The sequence below is a fragment of the Tachyglossus aculeatus genome, chromosome 19, assembly GCF_015852505.1.
Source record: "Tachyglossus aculeatus isolate mTacAcu1 chromosome 19, mTacAcu1.pri, whole genome shotgun sequence".
NCBI lineage: Eukaryota > Metazoa > Chordata > Mammalia > Monotremata > Tachyglossidae > Tachyglossus > Tachyglossus aculeatus.
This window is the reverse complement of record NC_052084.1, coordinates 30,249,652-30,267,826: the sequence shown is the minus strand read 5'-3', so window position 1 is coordinate 30,267,826 and position 18,175 is coordinate 30,249,652. Positions and strand designations below refer to the sequence as shown.

Genomic DNA, 18,175 nt, shown 5'->3' with positions numbered 1-18,175 from the left:
TTTCTCTGAGAAAGCCTATTTAAATTTTATTGCAGATTTTATAGATCCTGAAAAAAAAGTAATCCAAATAGCTAGCTACTTTGAAAGCCAATGTACTGAATCTGATCTCTAGGACAGTGAATTCATAAGAATTTGTTCTTTGCTTTGAAGTAAATCATTAATTTGTGAATGATTCTTATAACTTCTCAACAGAAGGAGGAGAGGAAGAGATTATTTTTAAAAAACCCACAGCAAATGTCTCTATAGTTTCCTCCTTCCCCATGTGATGATTAACTAGGCTCTTTCATAAACAATAGGAGGACACACACACCTGGGGTCTTGTGAACTGAAAGGAAAAATTCACTAATAGGAAGGACAGAATAAATGTGGCAAAAAAACAGTGAAGCACAATATCAATAAATGCAGTGTCACAGACTATTAGGAGACAACAGCAGCTGGTGATTTTCTGTGCATGGAGGAACACGGTTTCAGAAAATTAGTGAACCGTTGCCACCATCTCTGCAGAATTTCCTGCCAGTGTGGTAGTCAAGAGAGGGATTGCTTTCCCTGGGCCGAGGCAGCTTCGGAAATGGCAGATTCTTCAGAGAGAAAGTGTAGCAGCCACCCAGCAAGGTCACAGCACATGGTTTCTATTCCTGCCTCTGTCATATGTCTGCTGTGTGACCTTGGGCAAATCACTTAACTTCTCTGGGCTTCAGTTCCCCCATCTGTAAAATGGGGATTAAGACTGTGAGCCCCATGTGGGGCAGGGACTGTATCCTACTTGATTCTACCCCAATGCTTAGAACAGTGCTTGGCACATAGTAAGCCCTCAACCAATACCACAATTATTGTTATTGTTATTACTGTCTTTGTGTGGATGCAGTAGGGTAAGAATGGCCATTATACTTCCGTCTTTTCAGCCATGCCCACGTGCATGGAGAGGATCTCACTGTCGGTAGCGTCATTTTTGATCATCTTCAGAAATGAACACAGCGAGTGAGAGCATGCATTTAATCCATCCTATAGCACCAGGTACAGTGTCAGACAATGTGAATGCTCAAAAAATATAAGTTGAATTGGAGTTCTTGCTATAGACCTTAATTAGACCATCACATCTTTGGATAGTGGCCCTGTTTACTTGTAAAGTTGTTGTTATCTCTAAACTGATGGTCGAAAGAAATCCAGAAGGCTGCACCAAAGGAGCAAGGGCAATGAGTGAGAAGGGAAATTGAAAAGAGATGAGGAAAATCTTTCTTTTCTTGTCTCTTGGAAAACATCTTCCCTGATTCGTCTCCCATGTCTCCACCGACCGCCCAGCACCTCCAAGCCCCATAAGATATTTGGGGACTCAACTCCCCTTCCTCCCTCAAAATTTATATTATTTACATCCTCCTGTTTGTAATTTTATTTTCATGCCTGTCTCCCCTGCTACATTGTAAGCTCCTTGTGGAGGCTCACGTATGCCAACTCTATTGTACTGTATTCTCCCAAGCTCTTAGTACAGTGCTCTGAACTCAGTAAGTGCTCAATAAATACTTTTAATCGATTAGCCAAGTAAGTGCTGACCAGAAAGAGATCAGGCGAGAATATCTGGGAACCTTGAGCAATTCTTTGATTTCTGTTCAAAAATCTACATTGACATAATCTTGCCTCACTGTGACAAAGCCAGTGAAAAGTTTTGAATCTATATATCCTTCGAAATGTTTTGATAGACTTTTAGTTTAAGCCATTGGCAGTGTCAGAGAAAAGACATTCTAGTGAGGTCTCACTTCATCACTGAGCTTTTGAGTCTCTCATTAGAGAACCAAATCCAGACCAGTGGTCCACTTAACCTGAACACATCAGGGTCAGATTGAGTCTAAGAAATGGTTCATCATTTGTAGCTTCTTATTGTTGTAAAAGCCCAACTAAAGTCACATCTCCTCTAAGAGGCCTTCCCCAATTAAGCCCTCTTTTCCCTGGCTCACTCCCACTTCTGCATCATCTCTGCACTTGGATCTGTGACCTTTGGACATTGTGGAATGCTTTAAGGAGAGTCGGTCCTGGAAACAAAGTGAAGGCTCCGTTGACCCTTCATTATTTCTTTCTATAATGTATGCATCTTTGAAGCTGTGCTAGAGATGCCAAGTAAACTTGACTGGACATTTTTTTGGGGTCGTTTCTTAAACCCATATGTGTTTTAGGGGAAATTGAATCCACATGGTTTAATGAATTACATATAAATGAATCTGGGATAGTGTTTATTTTGAAAAAAACATTTCAGGCCAAATTGTTGCACAGCTTTTACACTGCCATCTTTGGATGGTGGATGCCTCATATTTGCAGCATTAATTGGAAAAGTTCAATCAATATATAGCTTTGACTCTCCAAAAATGCACGTGTTCTGCATTGAGAATATCAAAATAATGATATTAAGCCGAGCACAGTGGTTTTCTCCAATTGTGCCTTCCTTGTCTGTTAAAATCTGCAGTTTGTACTTTTAAAAAGTTTGCCATGCACTGAAATTCAAGTTTTTTGAAGCTTAAAAAGAAAGTCCTACTATATGTGTGTTTTTAAAAGAGAAGTCTTTGAAGGAATATGTTTGAAAAATTAAGCTTTTTATGTGATGTTCAACTATTGATCCCTTCCTTTATGAGGTTTATACCTTTCACAGGCACCTTATGTCACCACAGAAATTGGACCAGAATGCATCCAACTCAATAAGGAGGGTGTGAGCCTCATCACCTGATTTGGATGGGAGAAAACTGTCCCCCATATTCCTCCCTGAATCCTCCCCTTCGGCCTTTGGCTCAAGGGAGAGGCAGCGTGGTCTAGTGGCAGGACTGGAAGTCGGAAAATCCAGGTTCTAGCCCTGGTTCTGTCACTTACCTGCCGTTTGGCCTTGGCAAATCATTTTTCTTCTCCATGCCTCTGTTCCTTCATCTCTAAAATGGGCATGAAAAATCTGTTCTCCGTCCTTAGACTAGGGCAGGGACACACAGGGCATAAACAACAGGCCAAAGTTAATTACCCCTTAGAGGGAATGGCTTGGAGGCCCTGCCTGGAGTAGTGGGAGGGTCGAGAAGATGGGTCCCAGGCCCTCAACTATTTCAGAAAGGTCCAAACCCCTAAGATCTCCCCAGTGTTCCACATGTTGTGGCAGATGATAATAATAATAATGATAATGGTATTTGTTAAGCGCTTATTATGTGCAAAGCACTGTTCTAAGCACTGGGGAGATACAAGGTGATCAGGTTGTCCCACGGGGGGCTCACAGTCTTAATCCCCATTTACAGATGAGGGAACTGAGGCACAGAGAAGTGAAGTGACTCGCCCAAAGTCACACAGCTGACAATTGGCAGAGCCGGGATTTGAACCCATGACCTCGGACTCCAAAGCCCACACTCTTTTCCACTGAGCCAGATGGCTTTTGGGTAGTCTGTGGTCCTTAATGGGGCAGGGCGTTTCCTCCTGGACATTGTGCTGGAAAACTAGAGCCCCCACCTATGAATCCAAGAGCTTCAGTGGCAAGGAGACTTTGGGTTGTAAGTCTCCATGCTTTTATGGAGCCTCTACTCCTCATTCACTTTCTGGGGGTTTGGATTAATTACTTATAAAAAAAAAAATCCAAAGATTACATGCAGATTAGTTCTTTCAAGGTGCCTGTTGCTCATAATAAATAGAAAATATTTGTTTTTGTCTGCAGAGGTCTTTTTATCACCATCCATGATCGAGGACATATTGCCACGATGCTTAAATCTTGGCCTGCAGATGTCATCAAGGTAAGTTACCGTACTTCCCATGACACGTTGCCTTTTTTTGCCAGGCAAAAAGCCCTTTTGTATGGGGTTTTTATCCCTTACAGATAGGTCAAAATGCTGTAAAATTGTTGGGTGCTTTCTGAGAATTTATTGGTTCTTAGAAGAATCAGTCATATCCATCTTTAAATTTACAGATGCATTCCATCCTAAAAAACTATAATACACTAGCCTACCATGATGTAAAGTCTTGAATTCATACAACTAAGTTTAATTCCATGAAGAAGTTTAGGTCTGAATAAGGATTTAAGTTGATATTGGCTCTAATTAGCCCTCTCCCTTATTTGGTAAATAAATTGTCAGTCTGCAGCTTCATGGCTCTGCAGACAGTATAAAGTGCATTCATACTGATGAAAACTTTTAAGTTTTTCCAAGTTGACTCTTACCTAAAGCCCAATTTGTGGATGACTTTTGGAAAACCAGATTTGATCTTAAAAACAATAGATAAATGAATTATATAAACAAATATTAATAAAACAACACTGTGAAGGGGCATTTGAAATGCTTATTTATCCTGTTTCCCATGTATACAGTGATTTTTTGAAAATGTATTTTAATGGACTGAGGAAGAAAACATTACATTTTAAACAGGAAATTCTCTTTGTGAGGAATTCTCATTGTGGAGGACTAAAATATTTTGATTTGGAATATGTATGCTTTCCCTTTTCAGTCTGGGAAAAATATATACAGCCAGTGTCCACCAGTATTCATGTACTGTAAGCCAGGGCAATTAGATGGTTTTCTCATGTGGTATTTAAATGCTCTTGAAGTAACCCAGAAAACTGCATCTCCTGGAAACAAGCAAGGAGAAGGCTAAATACCAGACCTCTTCTGCAGTAGTCTAAATGTCCATGTGTAGTCATTTTGAGTACTGTACGTGGTATGCAGTTAACATTAAACTGTCTCATTTATACTTACAAGGCCCCTCTTGTTTAGAGTAGCACAAATAACTGAGACAATACACACATGCACAATTCTTTTTCCACAGTTTTCAGCTGGTTGCCCCTATTGTGTGCAGTGGTAAGGAGCACAAGAAAAAGAATCCTGAAGAAGCACTAACTGTCAGATTGAATTTTCCCCACTTTTTCCGTGTGCGGTTCTATTGGAATTTTGAAAGCAAATTTTAAGTGGCCTTTTATGGGATTTTATTGCAACATTTGATGTTTCCCCAGCATGACAGAGTCTGGGAGGCATCCCCCATGGCTCTGTGCATTCCTCCTTTTGCCTCCTTTTCCAATGGAAGATGTTTGGTCACTTTACTGTAGTTAATTCTCACCAGGCAAATTTTTTGTGTGCCTTATTTTCACAAGTCCCCACCCTCCTGCCTCCTGGCTCCATTGGACCCCATCGTCTCTTGAATGCTCTCAGGTCTCCATCCCGACCCTTCCCCTTTGATGCCTTTGCTACCCAGCCACATTTCGATGCCTGCCAAGCTCTTCTTTTCCTCCCTCCTGTCTGCAGCTGGACTTGTGATTGGGCAGGAAATCCAGTAAGGCTTCTTCTTCAGACAGTCCTTCTAGCCCCTCTGAGTTGGTGTATGAAGGTAACAGAGACAGCTAGCTGCACATAGGATAATTCACTTGTCCCTTGGAAGGCCTGAATTCCACCCCCAACACATCCCCCCTAAGCTTTTAGCTGTTAACCACATGCTCCTTGTGGTAACACTGGCACCTTCTGAGTTCTCTCATGGGCTTTAGGATTCAGCTGCATCTTCTGATTCCTTGTCTTGAATCCTAGTTTCAAGGTCCACTCCAAAGTGAGGCAAGGAGAAACAGAAGTGAGAACATATTTATTACTCTATTTGTTTTATTTGTACATATTTTTGGTCTATTTTATTAATGATGTGTATATAGCTATAATTCTATTCATTCTGATGGTATAGGCGCCTGTCTACTTGTTTTGTTCTGTTGTCTGTCTCCCCCTTCTAGACTGTAAGCCCGTTGTTGGGTAGGGACCATCTGTATATGTTGACAATTTGTACTTCCCAAGTGCTTAGTATAGTGCTCTGCACACAGTAAGCGCTCAATAAATACGATTGAATGAATGAAGTGAGATTGAGGAGTGGAAAACTGCCCGCTTTTCCTCTGGTATCCACCTTTGTTCACTTTAGGGTCCTGGGACCCATCTCACCTGCAATAGCTTGGTATTCCCCTTGTGGCCCCATTACGAGAAAACCTGGAGGCTCCGTCGCCGTGGAGGAAGGAACTCTTGCTGAGAGTGTTTTCTGAAGATGGGACCATCACCTGTCAGACCAGAAAACCCAACAGTCTGACAGAAAGCACTAAAATCGCCTGTCAGGATATCTTTCTGCTCTCTTAGTCATTGTTGGCCTGTATCATATATCCTCATTATGTTTATAAATGTACCCATGAGGAAAATCAATACCATGAAAGATGCAAGCCTTCTTGTAAAGTTCCTCGCCCATACGAATGTGGTCACCAAGATTTTCATATTGGGCCAGAAATCTGGAAAAAGTAGATTTCTCCTCAGTTTTCCAGAGTTTCTGGTTTCAGCTGCTTGGAGTGCCCCTGGAAAATGGCTTCTATTACATATGTCTAATGTACTTTCCATTTGAAATCTTGAAATACAGAGGTACATGGAAACCTTACTTTTAATATTCCGTACAATCCTTGTTATTGTTTAATCCATGAAGATAATTCAACATGATTTAAAATAACCCATAGTTTTACAATCAGAGTAACCAAGTAATACATGAGCTCCATTTTCAAGAGATATGAGGATTATAGGGGAAAAATATATATTGCATATAGAATATATTGAATATATATTGAATTGAATATATATTGAATATAGAGAAGCAGCATGGCTCAGTGGAAAGAGCCCGGGTTTTGGAGTCAAAGGTCACAGGTTCAAATCCTGGCTCTGCCAATTGTCAGCTGTGTGACTTTGGGCAAGTCACTCAACTTTTCTGTGCCTCAGTTACCTCATCTGTAAAAGGGGGATTAAGACTGTGAGCCCCATGTGGGACAACCTAATCACCTTGTATCCCCCCAGTGCTTAGAACAGTGCTTTGCACATAGTAAGCGCTTGACAAATGCCATTATTATTATTATTGAATACATCAGGCATTCTTTAAAAAACATGAGCTCAATCAGATTTCTGTGTTCCATCTACAACAGAGACATAGACTTGGTGGCTTGAGGTACTATATATTATGGTAAAGAGTAAAAAATTAGATATAGATAATTGCCACAAATGAATAAAATAGCAATAAAAAGAAATAAAAATATTTATCTTTGGGATTTAATCAGAGGGGAATTAATCAGAGCCGCGCCTGTTGCAGGGCCCTGACGCCTTTGAGAAGGCTTCTTTAGCTCTGGGTGTGGTGTGGACAGGGTTAGGGCCAGTCAGGAGCCCTGGACTTGGAAATCCCTGGAATATCAAAGCTTCTTCTCCCCAGGCTCTCCTTACCCTGTTACTCTCAACTCTCAAGCCTGCAGGGAGCAGAGAGAAGGTCCAAAGTGCTAATGAAGAGCTGAATCCATTGTTCATTTACTGAGACATTCAAATCTTTATCATCCAAATCTGCCCCAGTTTCCTCATCTATGAAATGAGGATAAAATATCTGTTCACATTCCCTCTTAGACTTCAAACCCGATGTGGGACTGGAACTGTGTGCAATTTGATTGTCTTTAATCTATCTCAGCACTTAGCACAGTGCTTGGAATATAGTAAACACTTAATAAGGTCAATGTTGAAGAAGTGTCTAAAAATGAAGGCCAAATTCCACTGGCCTATGACAGCTTAAAAGAAAATGGAACATTAACTGAGTCAGAAATGTACTGTTGTTGAAATGCGAACATAGTACCAGAATGAATAATCAAGACTTTAGCACCTAGAGTATAATAATAATGATTATGGTATTTGTTAAATGCTTACTATGTGCCAAGCACTGTGGGGCAGAGACTGTGTCCAGTCTGCTTAAATCTACCCCAGTGCTGGGTACAGTATTTTGCAAATTGTGTTTAACAAACACCATTATTATTATTATTATTAGACTCTAAACTCACTGTGAGCAGGGAACGTTTCAACCAACTCTATTATATAGTACAGTGCTCTGCCCAGAGTAAGCACTTGGTAAATATGATCAATTGATGATTTTTGAACTAGGGGGATCATTTTTCCTCCTTACACAGGACTTAAGATTACTGCCTGGTTTCAAGTTGCTCATGTAAGCAAGGTGGGAAGAATTTGGAAAGGGTTCAAAGGTAGAGAAATTGGTATTAAGTTAGAGAAGAGGGCTTTAGATGCCTTCAAGATGAGGTGCAGCGGACAGGAAATCTGTGTTCCCCATTTCCTCTGAGAACAGAATTAGATGAATTCTGCTTAAACTGCAGGAAAAGGGATTCAGGTTAGACATAAGAAAAGCTTTCCCAACTACAAGGGCTCCCAAAAGATTGTGAAATCCTCTTCTCTGGAATTATTTAAATGTGTATCTGTATCAGGGCCCCCAGCTTCTTCCTAGAGGTTGGGAAGAAGCCCAAAAGGCTCTTTGAAGTCCTCCTTGGGCCTTAATTGCCTAATGTTTTCACTCTGTGTAAGCCTCCACTTACTGTTTTCCATTTGGAATTAGGAGATAGAAATGAAAGCACCACTGTTTATTTTCTTTTCCTTTCTTTAGCACTTACTGTAGTAATCCTGAGCTTTCAAATATGAATTTTCTTTAGCCCTCAAGACAGATAAATAACATGCCAATGATCCTTTCTCATGTCTCAACCTTTCCCCTGATTGTTTGGACCTAATGTCATGGAAAGTTTCCTAAAAAGATTCCACTGTAGTTGAATTAGCTCTAAGGCTACATATGTCTGTTTATTTCTCCATTAATCAACATACCTGGATGCATGTGTGCTGACATTTCATTTGAATAGTTTTAGTGGATGTCTGCAAAACCATTTAAAAGCAGTGACTAGAGAGAGTGTTAAGGAATTCTGTCACGGCCTTTACAGGTGCTTGGGCTACTGGAAAAGCAATTTCATTTCAGTGGGGTTTTTGGCTTTTTCTTACAGGCAGTTGTGGTGACTGATGGAGAAAGGATTCTTGGACTAGGAGACCTTGGCTGCAATGGAATGGGCATCCCTGTGGGTAAACTGGCCCTGTACACGGCCTGTGGAAGGGTGAATCCCCAGGAGTGCCTGCCAGTCATTCTGGATGTTGGAACCGAGAATGAGGTAAGCCATTACCCAGGGCACTGGGGGACTGAGGGCAGCAGAGATTACAAAAGGACAAAGTTAATTCCCATTTTTCAGCCTGTTTGGGAAAACTGGTATTTCATTATTGCCTCCGCCTGCCTCCTTGGCATTTTTTTTTGCCATAGCTCCCCCCTGCCGTCCAAACCAACTTCTAGGCTTACTTAGAGATCTAATCAGTCAGACAGTTGTATTTATTAAGCGTTTATTCTGTGCAGAGCATTGTATTAAGCGCTTGGGAGAGTACAATATAGCAATACACAGACACAGTCCGTGCTACCACGAGCTTGTGTCTAGAGGGGGAGATAGGCATTAAGAGAAATAAATAAATTACAGGTATGTACATGAGTGCTGTGGGGCTGTTGGTGGGGATGAACAAAGGGAGCAAGTCAGGGTGATGCAGAAGGGAGTGGAAGAAAAGGAAAAGAGGGCTTGGGGAAATCGTCATGGAGGAGATGTGCTTTTAGTAATGATCTCTATTAAAGTTCATCGAGATGTGCCTTATTAAAGATTGAGATCATTTTAGACCAGGTTTACCCCAAGTACTAGGTTAATAAGAACTTAACCAAGTAAGGTTAAGACACAGGTTGGACACAATCCATGTCCCACGTGGGGCTCACAGTTAATACCCATGTTACAGATGCGGCACCTGAGGTACAGAGAAGCCAAGTGACTTTCCCAAGGTCACATAGCAGACAAGTGACAGAGTATCATGTAGAAATAGCATCAAGTACCCCAGTAAGCCCACTGGAAACAATTTTTGGAAAAATATTGTATAAAAACAATCAAAATTTGCCTAGAATGTTTTTGTATATTTTTGAAAGGTAAATCACTGAAGAGTGTGTATTATCTATTTCTGACCAAAGAAAAAGATTGAAAATTGAGTTTAAAAATCCAGGCACTTGAGGTCATCTCAGAAGTTCCTTTGATTAGATGAGGAAACCAGGCATTAAAGTAGTTGGGAAACTGATTTGGAGAGAATGTACCTGACCGGGAGACCAACATCAAGTTCAGATAAACTGAGGAAATTGCACATTACAACTACCAGCAAGTAAAAAAACAAACAAACAAAAAAAAACACACGAAACCAAATCTCTACAAAGGACATTAGAGGAACATTTACAGGCATCTGTTTGCCGAGTAGATCCATCCAGCCTTTAAATCTAGAGGAAAGTTGCTTTGGGGAGGAGATTTGACAATGAAAGAGAAAGTGACTGTTGAGAGATTTAAACCTTAGGGCTATGGAAGAGCAGATGCAATTAAAAAGTACAAACAGTCCCGAGGGCCAATTGCATGATGTTCTCTCACCAACAACATCTTGCATTAAGAACTCGATGATTCTTCTGAAATTTCTACTCTTCCACCCACAAAGAAAAGTTGCCCCAACCCTGTGTGAACAGGGACATGTGAGGAATGAGATGGACATCGGAATCAGGGGTAACATCATATGTAACTGATGCATGTTAATTGCTTGAAGGTTTCAAATGCTTCATGAAACAAGGCATGAAAGTAATTATTCTTTGGATCACTCAACTGCACAGATGTAAATAAAAACATTTCAGAGGTTAGATATGGCTTGATTCTGCCGTGATGTTTGTGTGGTTTTGCCACACATTCGTGGCTGGAGCCAATTCTTGTAACTACATTCCTTTTCAAAAGTGCTTTCCTAAAAAAACTCTTTCCTCATCTTATTAACCCCTTGGAGGTATGTGGACTTCACAGTGTATGAACTGTCACTTAACTGCAACATGATTACAACATGAAAGATGTGTAGGATGGAACAATCCCTAAAGGCCCTGGCTAAGTGCAGGGCACCATTAATGGTGATGGAAAGCTGGTTGCAACAGAGGTCATAACCAGTGTTTGATGGGTTTTTGTGCACTTGCTCAATGATTGGCTTTTTCAGGGCTGTCAAAGACAGGAGGCACCTGAGTACCAAGGAAAAACATCTGTTCACTGCGAGGATTAAATAAAAATCCTCAAAATTACAGGGAGACTGTAAGGAGACAAGAGCAAGTCAAGAGAGGGGTTTCCCTCAAGCTGAGGGGGTGGATTAGTGATTCTTATTTAGCATAAGGCATGAGCACATCTCTAGTTGGCATTGCTAAAGTGTGAAGTAACTAGATTCCTCCGAGGATGATTATAGTGGTCTTAGCACAGTATCGCTTTTCCTCATGGCAGTGACCATCTTGTCTTGGCCTCTTCTTAAGTTGGGTTTAGCCTCCAAACGTGGAATACTTTGAATTTCTCTCCTCATAAAAAAAGTAAATTCATAGAAAAAAATGTGTCTGAACTGCACTGTTCTAAGCGCTGGATAGGTAGATACAAGGTTGGACACAGTCTGTGACTGTCTCAGTCCCCATTTTACAGATGAGCTAATTGAAGCACAGATAAATTAAGGGATTTGCCCAAGGTCACACAGAAGACAAGTGGTGGAACTGGGATTAGAACCCAGGTCCTCTGGACTCCCAGGCCTGTGTTTTTCCACTAGTCCATGCTGCTCGCCTATTTTTTCTTCACTTATTTTTCTAAAATGCTTTACAGGGTGCTTTAAAGTTTTTTAGTACTTAAGATAAAAATGACTCTATGTTTGCAATATTATACTATGTGTCTGGCACTTAGCAAATACCATTATTATTGTTACTATAAATGCTTTGTTCCTTGAAATAAGAATTTGGGGGCGATTTTGGTGTAAATCATCACACATAATTAGGAAAAGGCAGTTCAAATCTTCTGGCCTTCTATATCTGCCTTGGTTACCTCCCTGTGAGCTTAACTCCAAGGTCACAGGACAGACTGCTTTATAGATTCTTGCCATTCTTGGAGGAATTTTGTAGTTTCAAAACCCCAGTGGAAAAAGTGTGTTGTGCAGCATATATGTCACCAAAAGAACTGATTGTACAAATCTGGTGAGATTTCTTCATGGCAGATTTTTTTTTATCAGTAGGCCAAATGGTAAAGAAAATGAAAAATAAATGAAAACGCTTTAAACATCTTTTCTCAATTCTGCATTTTTGTTTCCTAGCTTTCAGCAAATCCCACGATATCCCCCAGTCGTGGAGAAATGGTAGGACTCCAGGGCTGGTAGCTGTGTTTAGCACACTGGCACTTCAAGTCCAGCAACTTGGGAGCTGCCAACAGATTATTTAATGTATCTGTGGCTCAGGGAGCAGCTAGGATGTAAAGAAATTCCAGATTTCAGATGTTATATTTTATTTCAAATCCCGGCTCCGCCAATTGTCAGCTGTGTGACTTTGGGCAAGTCACTTAACTTCTCTGTGCCTCAGTTACCTCATCTGTAAAATGGGGATTAAGATTATGGGCCCCCCCATGGGACAATCTGATCACCTTGTAACCTCCCCAGTGCTTAAAACAGTGCTTTGCACATAGTAAGAGTATAAGAGCTTAATAAATGCCATCATTATTATTATTATTTATCCCGCCTTCTGATGACTTGAAAGTTTAGCCGGGAGCCGAAAGAGCCGAATGATGCATCTTGAGAGAGAGACCTTGGTTGACCAATAGATTTGGATTCCAGAACAAGCCCAGATCTCTCACTGAGGTGGTATCTGGGCTTGCCACCTAAGTGATACCTCAAATCAAGGCTACATAGGCTTTAAAAGATGAAAAAGGAGACTTCCAGGCCTTACAGAGTCTTTTTGGGAGAAAGAAAGAGAAGACTTACACGGATAATCTCTTTTTCCTCTGAGCTCTGTGGCCCCGAACTGCTCAGTTTGCTGTAGGAGTTGGAACGTATTGCTCCTTACCACTTCTTCTTCCACTCTTTCCATCCCACTCATTATTATCACCATCAAAATCATCATCAGGTTTTATTGATTTCCTACTGTGCACAGTGCACTGTATTTAGAGTCAGCTAGTGCGGGACACTATATTGATTACTTACTGTGTGCAGAACACCGGGCCAAAGCACCTGCTCTATATAAAATACTATATACGTACGGAGAATTTAGGAAAAATCACAGCCTTTACCCTTGAAGTGTCTACCAACTCAGTTATATTGAAATAATAATAATTGAGACATTTGTTAAGCACTTAGTATGTGCCAAGCACTGTAATAATAATAATAATAATAATAATAATAATGATAGTATTTGTTAAGCATTTACTATGTGCGAAGCACCATTCTAAATTCTGGGAGGGGGGGATACAAGGTGATTGGGTTGTCCCACATGGGGCTTACAGTCTTAATCCCCATTTTGCTGATGAGGGAACTGAGGCACAGAGAAGTTAAGTGCCCAAAGTCACACAGCTGACAAGTGGTGGAGCCGAAATTAGAACCCGTCACACTGCTGACAATTGGCGGAGCCGGGATTAGAACCCATGACCTCTGACTCCCAAGCCCAGGCTCTTCCTGCTGAGCCGCAATGCTTCTCAGCCACGCTGCTTCTCTGTACTAATGGCTGGGGTGGATACAAGCAAATTGGGTTGGACACATCCCTGTCCCAGGAGCCGGAATAAGAACCCATGACCTTCTGATTCCCAGGCCTGAGCTCTATCCACTATGCCATGCTGGTCTCATTGTACTCTCCCAAGTACCTAGTAGAGTGCTCTGCACACAGTAAGTGCTCAGTAAGTCTGATTGATTGGAAGGGCCTGTCATAAGTAGGACTCCTCATCTCAATTTGCCTGTGGAGTATTCCCATCAATTGAGAAAATGAACAAACTCTGGGTCATTAGGACATTTCTCCAAATTTATGGAAATCCTCCCGAAGGAGGCTGTCTAGCTTGGAAAGATGGCCCCAGCTCCTGAGTTCATCCATTCTTCCAGTTGGCTGATTATGGAAGGAAAGGGAATCCCTCATTTAGTGAGGGTTGATGGGCTGAATAAGTGGCAAGCATCTCAAATGGTCTTATGGTTGGGTGAGAATGACTGTTTATTGGATGGTCAGACCCCCTCATCAAGCCAGGCAAAAATCCAACCAATTCAAATCACAGACTTTGTCTTCATATTCCTGCCTTTATTGTTCACTGAGCATTCATTTTACAGATGTGAACTGATGTATAAAGCCATTTTTAACAAATGAAAGGAGTCATTATCCTAAATTGAAGCCCAAAGAAATGTGCTGAGGCTACAATCTGAAGGGTTAGTTTTCAGGTCCAAACTCAAATTACAGGCATTTCAGTTTCTTTTCTGTATCCATTCTCCAATGCTAGTGCAATGATGGCTGAAAAAAAGCAATTGTAGTTGCATGTTGACAGTTTTAAACTTATCCAAGGGTTAAGTTATAAACTTAAACAAGGGTTTATTTTATTTATCTTTTTAGCCCTCCATTTTAGAGCTAGGTTAGTGGTGCTCAGGAGTGCACCTTTAGGATAAAATCATTTGTTCACCTAAATGCTTTAGGAAAGGAGAAAAGACTTTTTTAAAAATTTGGCGGGTTGTTAAAATCAAATTTCATAGGGACTTATCCAGTAAAGGAACATTTCTGACAATGAGAGAGTATTTCTGACAGCCTCTTCTGCAGGATTGGATGCTCTTCTTTGGCCTTCACAGGCTAGAGCTCTTTAATAGGTCATATAATAATAATAATGATGGTATTTGTTAAGCACTTACTATGTGCCAGGCACAGATCTAAGCACTGGGGGCGGGGGGAGAGATACAAGGTAATCAGGTTGTCCCATGTGGGGCTCACAGCCTTAATCCCCATTTTACAGATGAGGGAACAGAGGCACAGAGATGTTAAGTGACTTTTCCAAAGTCACACAGTTGACAAGTGGCGGAGCAGGTATTCCAACCCATAACATCTGACTCCCAAGCCCATACTCTTTCCACTGAGCCATGCTGCTTCTCTATATCCAATGTTGGGGTCCCATGGGTCTCAAGCCCCCTGTGTCAGGTCAGAACAGCACAAAGACAAGCCTGGGTAGGTTTGACTGGGTTAGATAAGACCTTCCTGAGCTTATTGTGGGCAGGGAATGTGCCTATTTATTGTTGTGCTCTCCCAAGTGCCTAGTACAGTGGTCTGCATGCAGTAAGTGCTCAATAAATACGATTGATTGAATTGGAGAAACAGAACCCCAGAAGGGGACATGGGGGTGTCACCAGACCCAAAGAGTGCCCAGACGAACCCCAAAGAACCCCTCCCCGCCCCAATTTCCTGAGGATCTCACCTATCAGAGGTAATTTTGCACATTTGTGGATTGTTCCCAACACAATCAGTGGTATTTTTTGAATGCTTATTATGTGCACAGCACTGTACTAAGAGCTCGAGAGGGTAAAATACAATGGAATTAGAAGATACATTCCCTTCCCACAATGAGTTTAGACTAAAAGAGGATAAACGGAAGGAAAAGGGAAAACTTAAAGAAATTCTAAAGGTTTTTGTCAGATCCGTGTTCCCCATCAGTCACATTTTAGAGATTTGATCACAGTCAGAATGGTGTTCTGTGTGAAGGCTTATTGTCACTCCATTTTTTATTCTCTCCACACACCTGTCTTGCTCCCTCTTCATCTAAAAGTATACACCTTTAAAAAGTCTCCCAATGCCTGTATAGTTCGATCTTAATCTAGTGTGAAAGGGACTTTGGTGTCACCGTGATCTGTGACCAATTTATGCCTCAATTTTGCAACAGGGGAAAAATTCACATGAATATACTGTAATTCCCTGTAAAATGTATCAAGTCTGCCATGCGCTCACTATATGGGTGTTGTCATAGAGAACAGAAGGCAGAATCAAATTTCTAAACGTGAACAAGGTCCATTGTGGATCTTCAGAATAGTTATGAGATACATACTTTATCTTACTGCTTCAACATAGCTTAGATGCTCCAATTAATGAATTGTAGTCGACATGCACTGAAGTTTGGGCATTTTTTATTTTGCATTAATTGTGGCTGACAGTTTAACTACCCCTCAAATTCCAAGTATTGTGTCCGGATTAGTCTTTGAGTATGGGGTTAAGAATGTGTGAACCAAACCCAAACAGTGCCAGCAATAAGCAAGGGTTAAGTACCTTTACACAAACAAAGCCGTGACCTTTAGTCTGTAAGCAAATTAGAGTACTTAAAGCAAATATGATCTCAGAAAGACAAACTTATTTACAGATAAACAGTAGATAAGACAGACCAGGATTGAGGAAGCCAAATTTAAATTTGAAGGGAGATCCACTGAAATCACTTGGTGTGAGTAGGTTAAGGGGGCTGGGGGGGAGAGTCAGTGGTGAGGCTTAAAAGGCAGATTAAGAGGAACATGTGTGATGTCATGTAAATCTTGGAATTTTGGGGTCTGAACACAGGGCTGGGAGCTGAGAATTCCAAGTTGGTTTTCATTCAGAGTCTAACTTCAGAAATCCTTAAAGTCTAATAGTTGAACCTTGGACCCTGGAATTCCCAAGGTTTAATGAAGTATTCATAGTATCAATTAATTGCATTTACTGAGCACTTACTATCCTTCTGACTCTGACCTGTGGTTTTCTGGGGCCTCTCCTATTCCAGGACAAGTCCTAGGTTTTCCCAGTTGTACTTGTTTCCCACTCACTTTGGGTCTCCCAGCTCATTCCCCAACCCAGTGGTGCTCTAGGAAACAGAGAACTTCACCCAAACTGCTTTGTCAGTGGACACTGGAACTGGCGCTGATCCCTTAGCACTTGTTGGCAATGGATTAGAGCATCCCAACAGTTCTCAACACTCCCTCCCATAGCAGCCTTCCTTTCTTTGGTGTGAGGTAAAGGGGTGGGGATGTAATATGCCCCTGACACTTTTGACATTCCCAACGTTCGATGGCCAGGGTCTGAGACGTTAGACGATGGTCCCAGGTAGAGTTGCCTGATCATGCAGGCAAAGGAAAGCTTTGTTTGCTGTTCTCTGTCCCAGACTTCTAGTCTCGCTCAGCCAAATCCCATCTCCTTGAACAGGCCTTCCTTGACTAAGCCCTCATTTCCTCTTCTCCCTTACCTGTATGCCTCGCACTTGCACTTGGATTTTCAGAGTTTATTCACCTCTCCTTCAGCACACAAAACTTACGTCCATATCCGTAATTTCTTTATATTACTGTCTGTCTTCCATTCTAGACTGTAAACTCATTGTGGGCAGGGAATGTGTCTGTGTATTGTTATATCCTACTCCCCCAAGCGCTTTGTACGCAGTAACTGCTCAATAATTGTGATTGAATTAATAAATATGACTGAATAATAATAATGGCATTGATTAAGCTCTTACTATGTGCAAAGCACTGTTCTAAGCGCTGGGGAGGTTACAAGGTGATCAGGTTGTCCCACGGGGGTGGTCACAGTCTTAATCCCCATTTTACAGATGAGGTAACTGAGGCACAGAGAAGTGAAGTGACTTGCCCAAAGTCACACAGCTGACAATTGGCAGAGCTAGGATTCGAACCCATGACCTCTGACTCCAAAGCCCATGCTGTTTCCACTGAGCCACGCTGCTTCTCTGAATGAACCAATGTACTGTGTTTTACTGTACTTTCCCAAGTGCTTAGTACCATACCCTGCACCCAGTAAGCACTCAATAAATATGATTGATTGATTGGAGCCAGTACTACCAAATTCCACTTCCGGCAGACTTCTTCAGGTGTTTTTCATGGTCTTCAGCCTCCCTCCCCACCCCTGCATCTGCGGCCTCAGTATGTTTTGACCAGCTTTGGTCAGCAAGAGAAGAATGGATTTTTCCCAATTAAACCTGCTGTGCTTTTCCTCAATAGCCTCACTTACATGGTTTATTATCTCTAATGATATGCAAACAATAAAAGAAGAGTATATATGATGCAAAGCTATCTTCATCACTTAGTAGGTAAATCTCACTACCTAGAAGTAGTGAAAATTACCTTTAAGTAAACCAGTGTGCATTTTTCCTAGTTGAATGTGATGGTCAATTTCCCTCTCTGGAAATAAGGTTTTTTGGGGGTGGCTAAGGCCCACTTATCTGGTTTGCACCATAGAGCATGCTGGGATTATAGGGTCTACTGATCATAAATCTGCCTAATGTTACTATTGCTTGTAGAATTTGAAATACCAACTAAGGCCAATCACCCCTATTTTAAGACTGTCTGTGGCCCAGGAGGGCTTACAGATCTACCAGTGCTAGCCTCTGTTGAATACCAGACATTTTTCCCTAATCCTCACACACGCAACCTCATTGCTCCTTCCCGATGAACATAGGGGTTCTACAAGGAGATTCCCAAGCCAAATTTGAAAAGAGAAAAGCACTAGACTG

General features: G+C 41.4%; 1 protein-coding gene across 1 annotated transcript in view; it reads left to right on the top strand.

The window, feature by feature from the left end:
* The window catches only part of ME1 (malic enzyme 1), a 145,749-nt gene that overhangs the window by 64,420 nt on the left and 63,154 nt on the right, over positions 1–18,175 (top strand). Inside the window, exons 4-5 of the mRNA XM_038761189.1 lie at positions 3,668–3,743; positions 8,807–8,968. Coding sequence (XP_038617117.1) covers positions 3,668–3,743; positions 8,807–8,968 — 238 coding nt within the window. The remainder of the gene's footprint in view (positions 1–3,667; positions 3,744–8,806; positions 8,969–18,175) is intronic.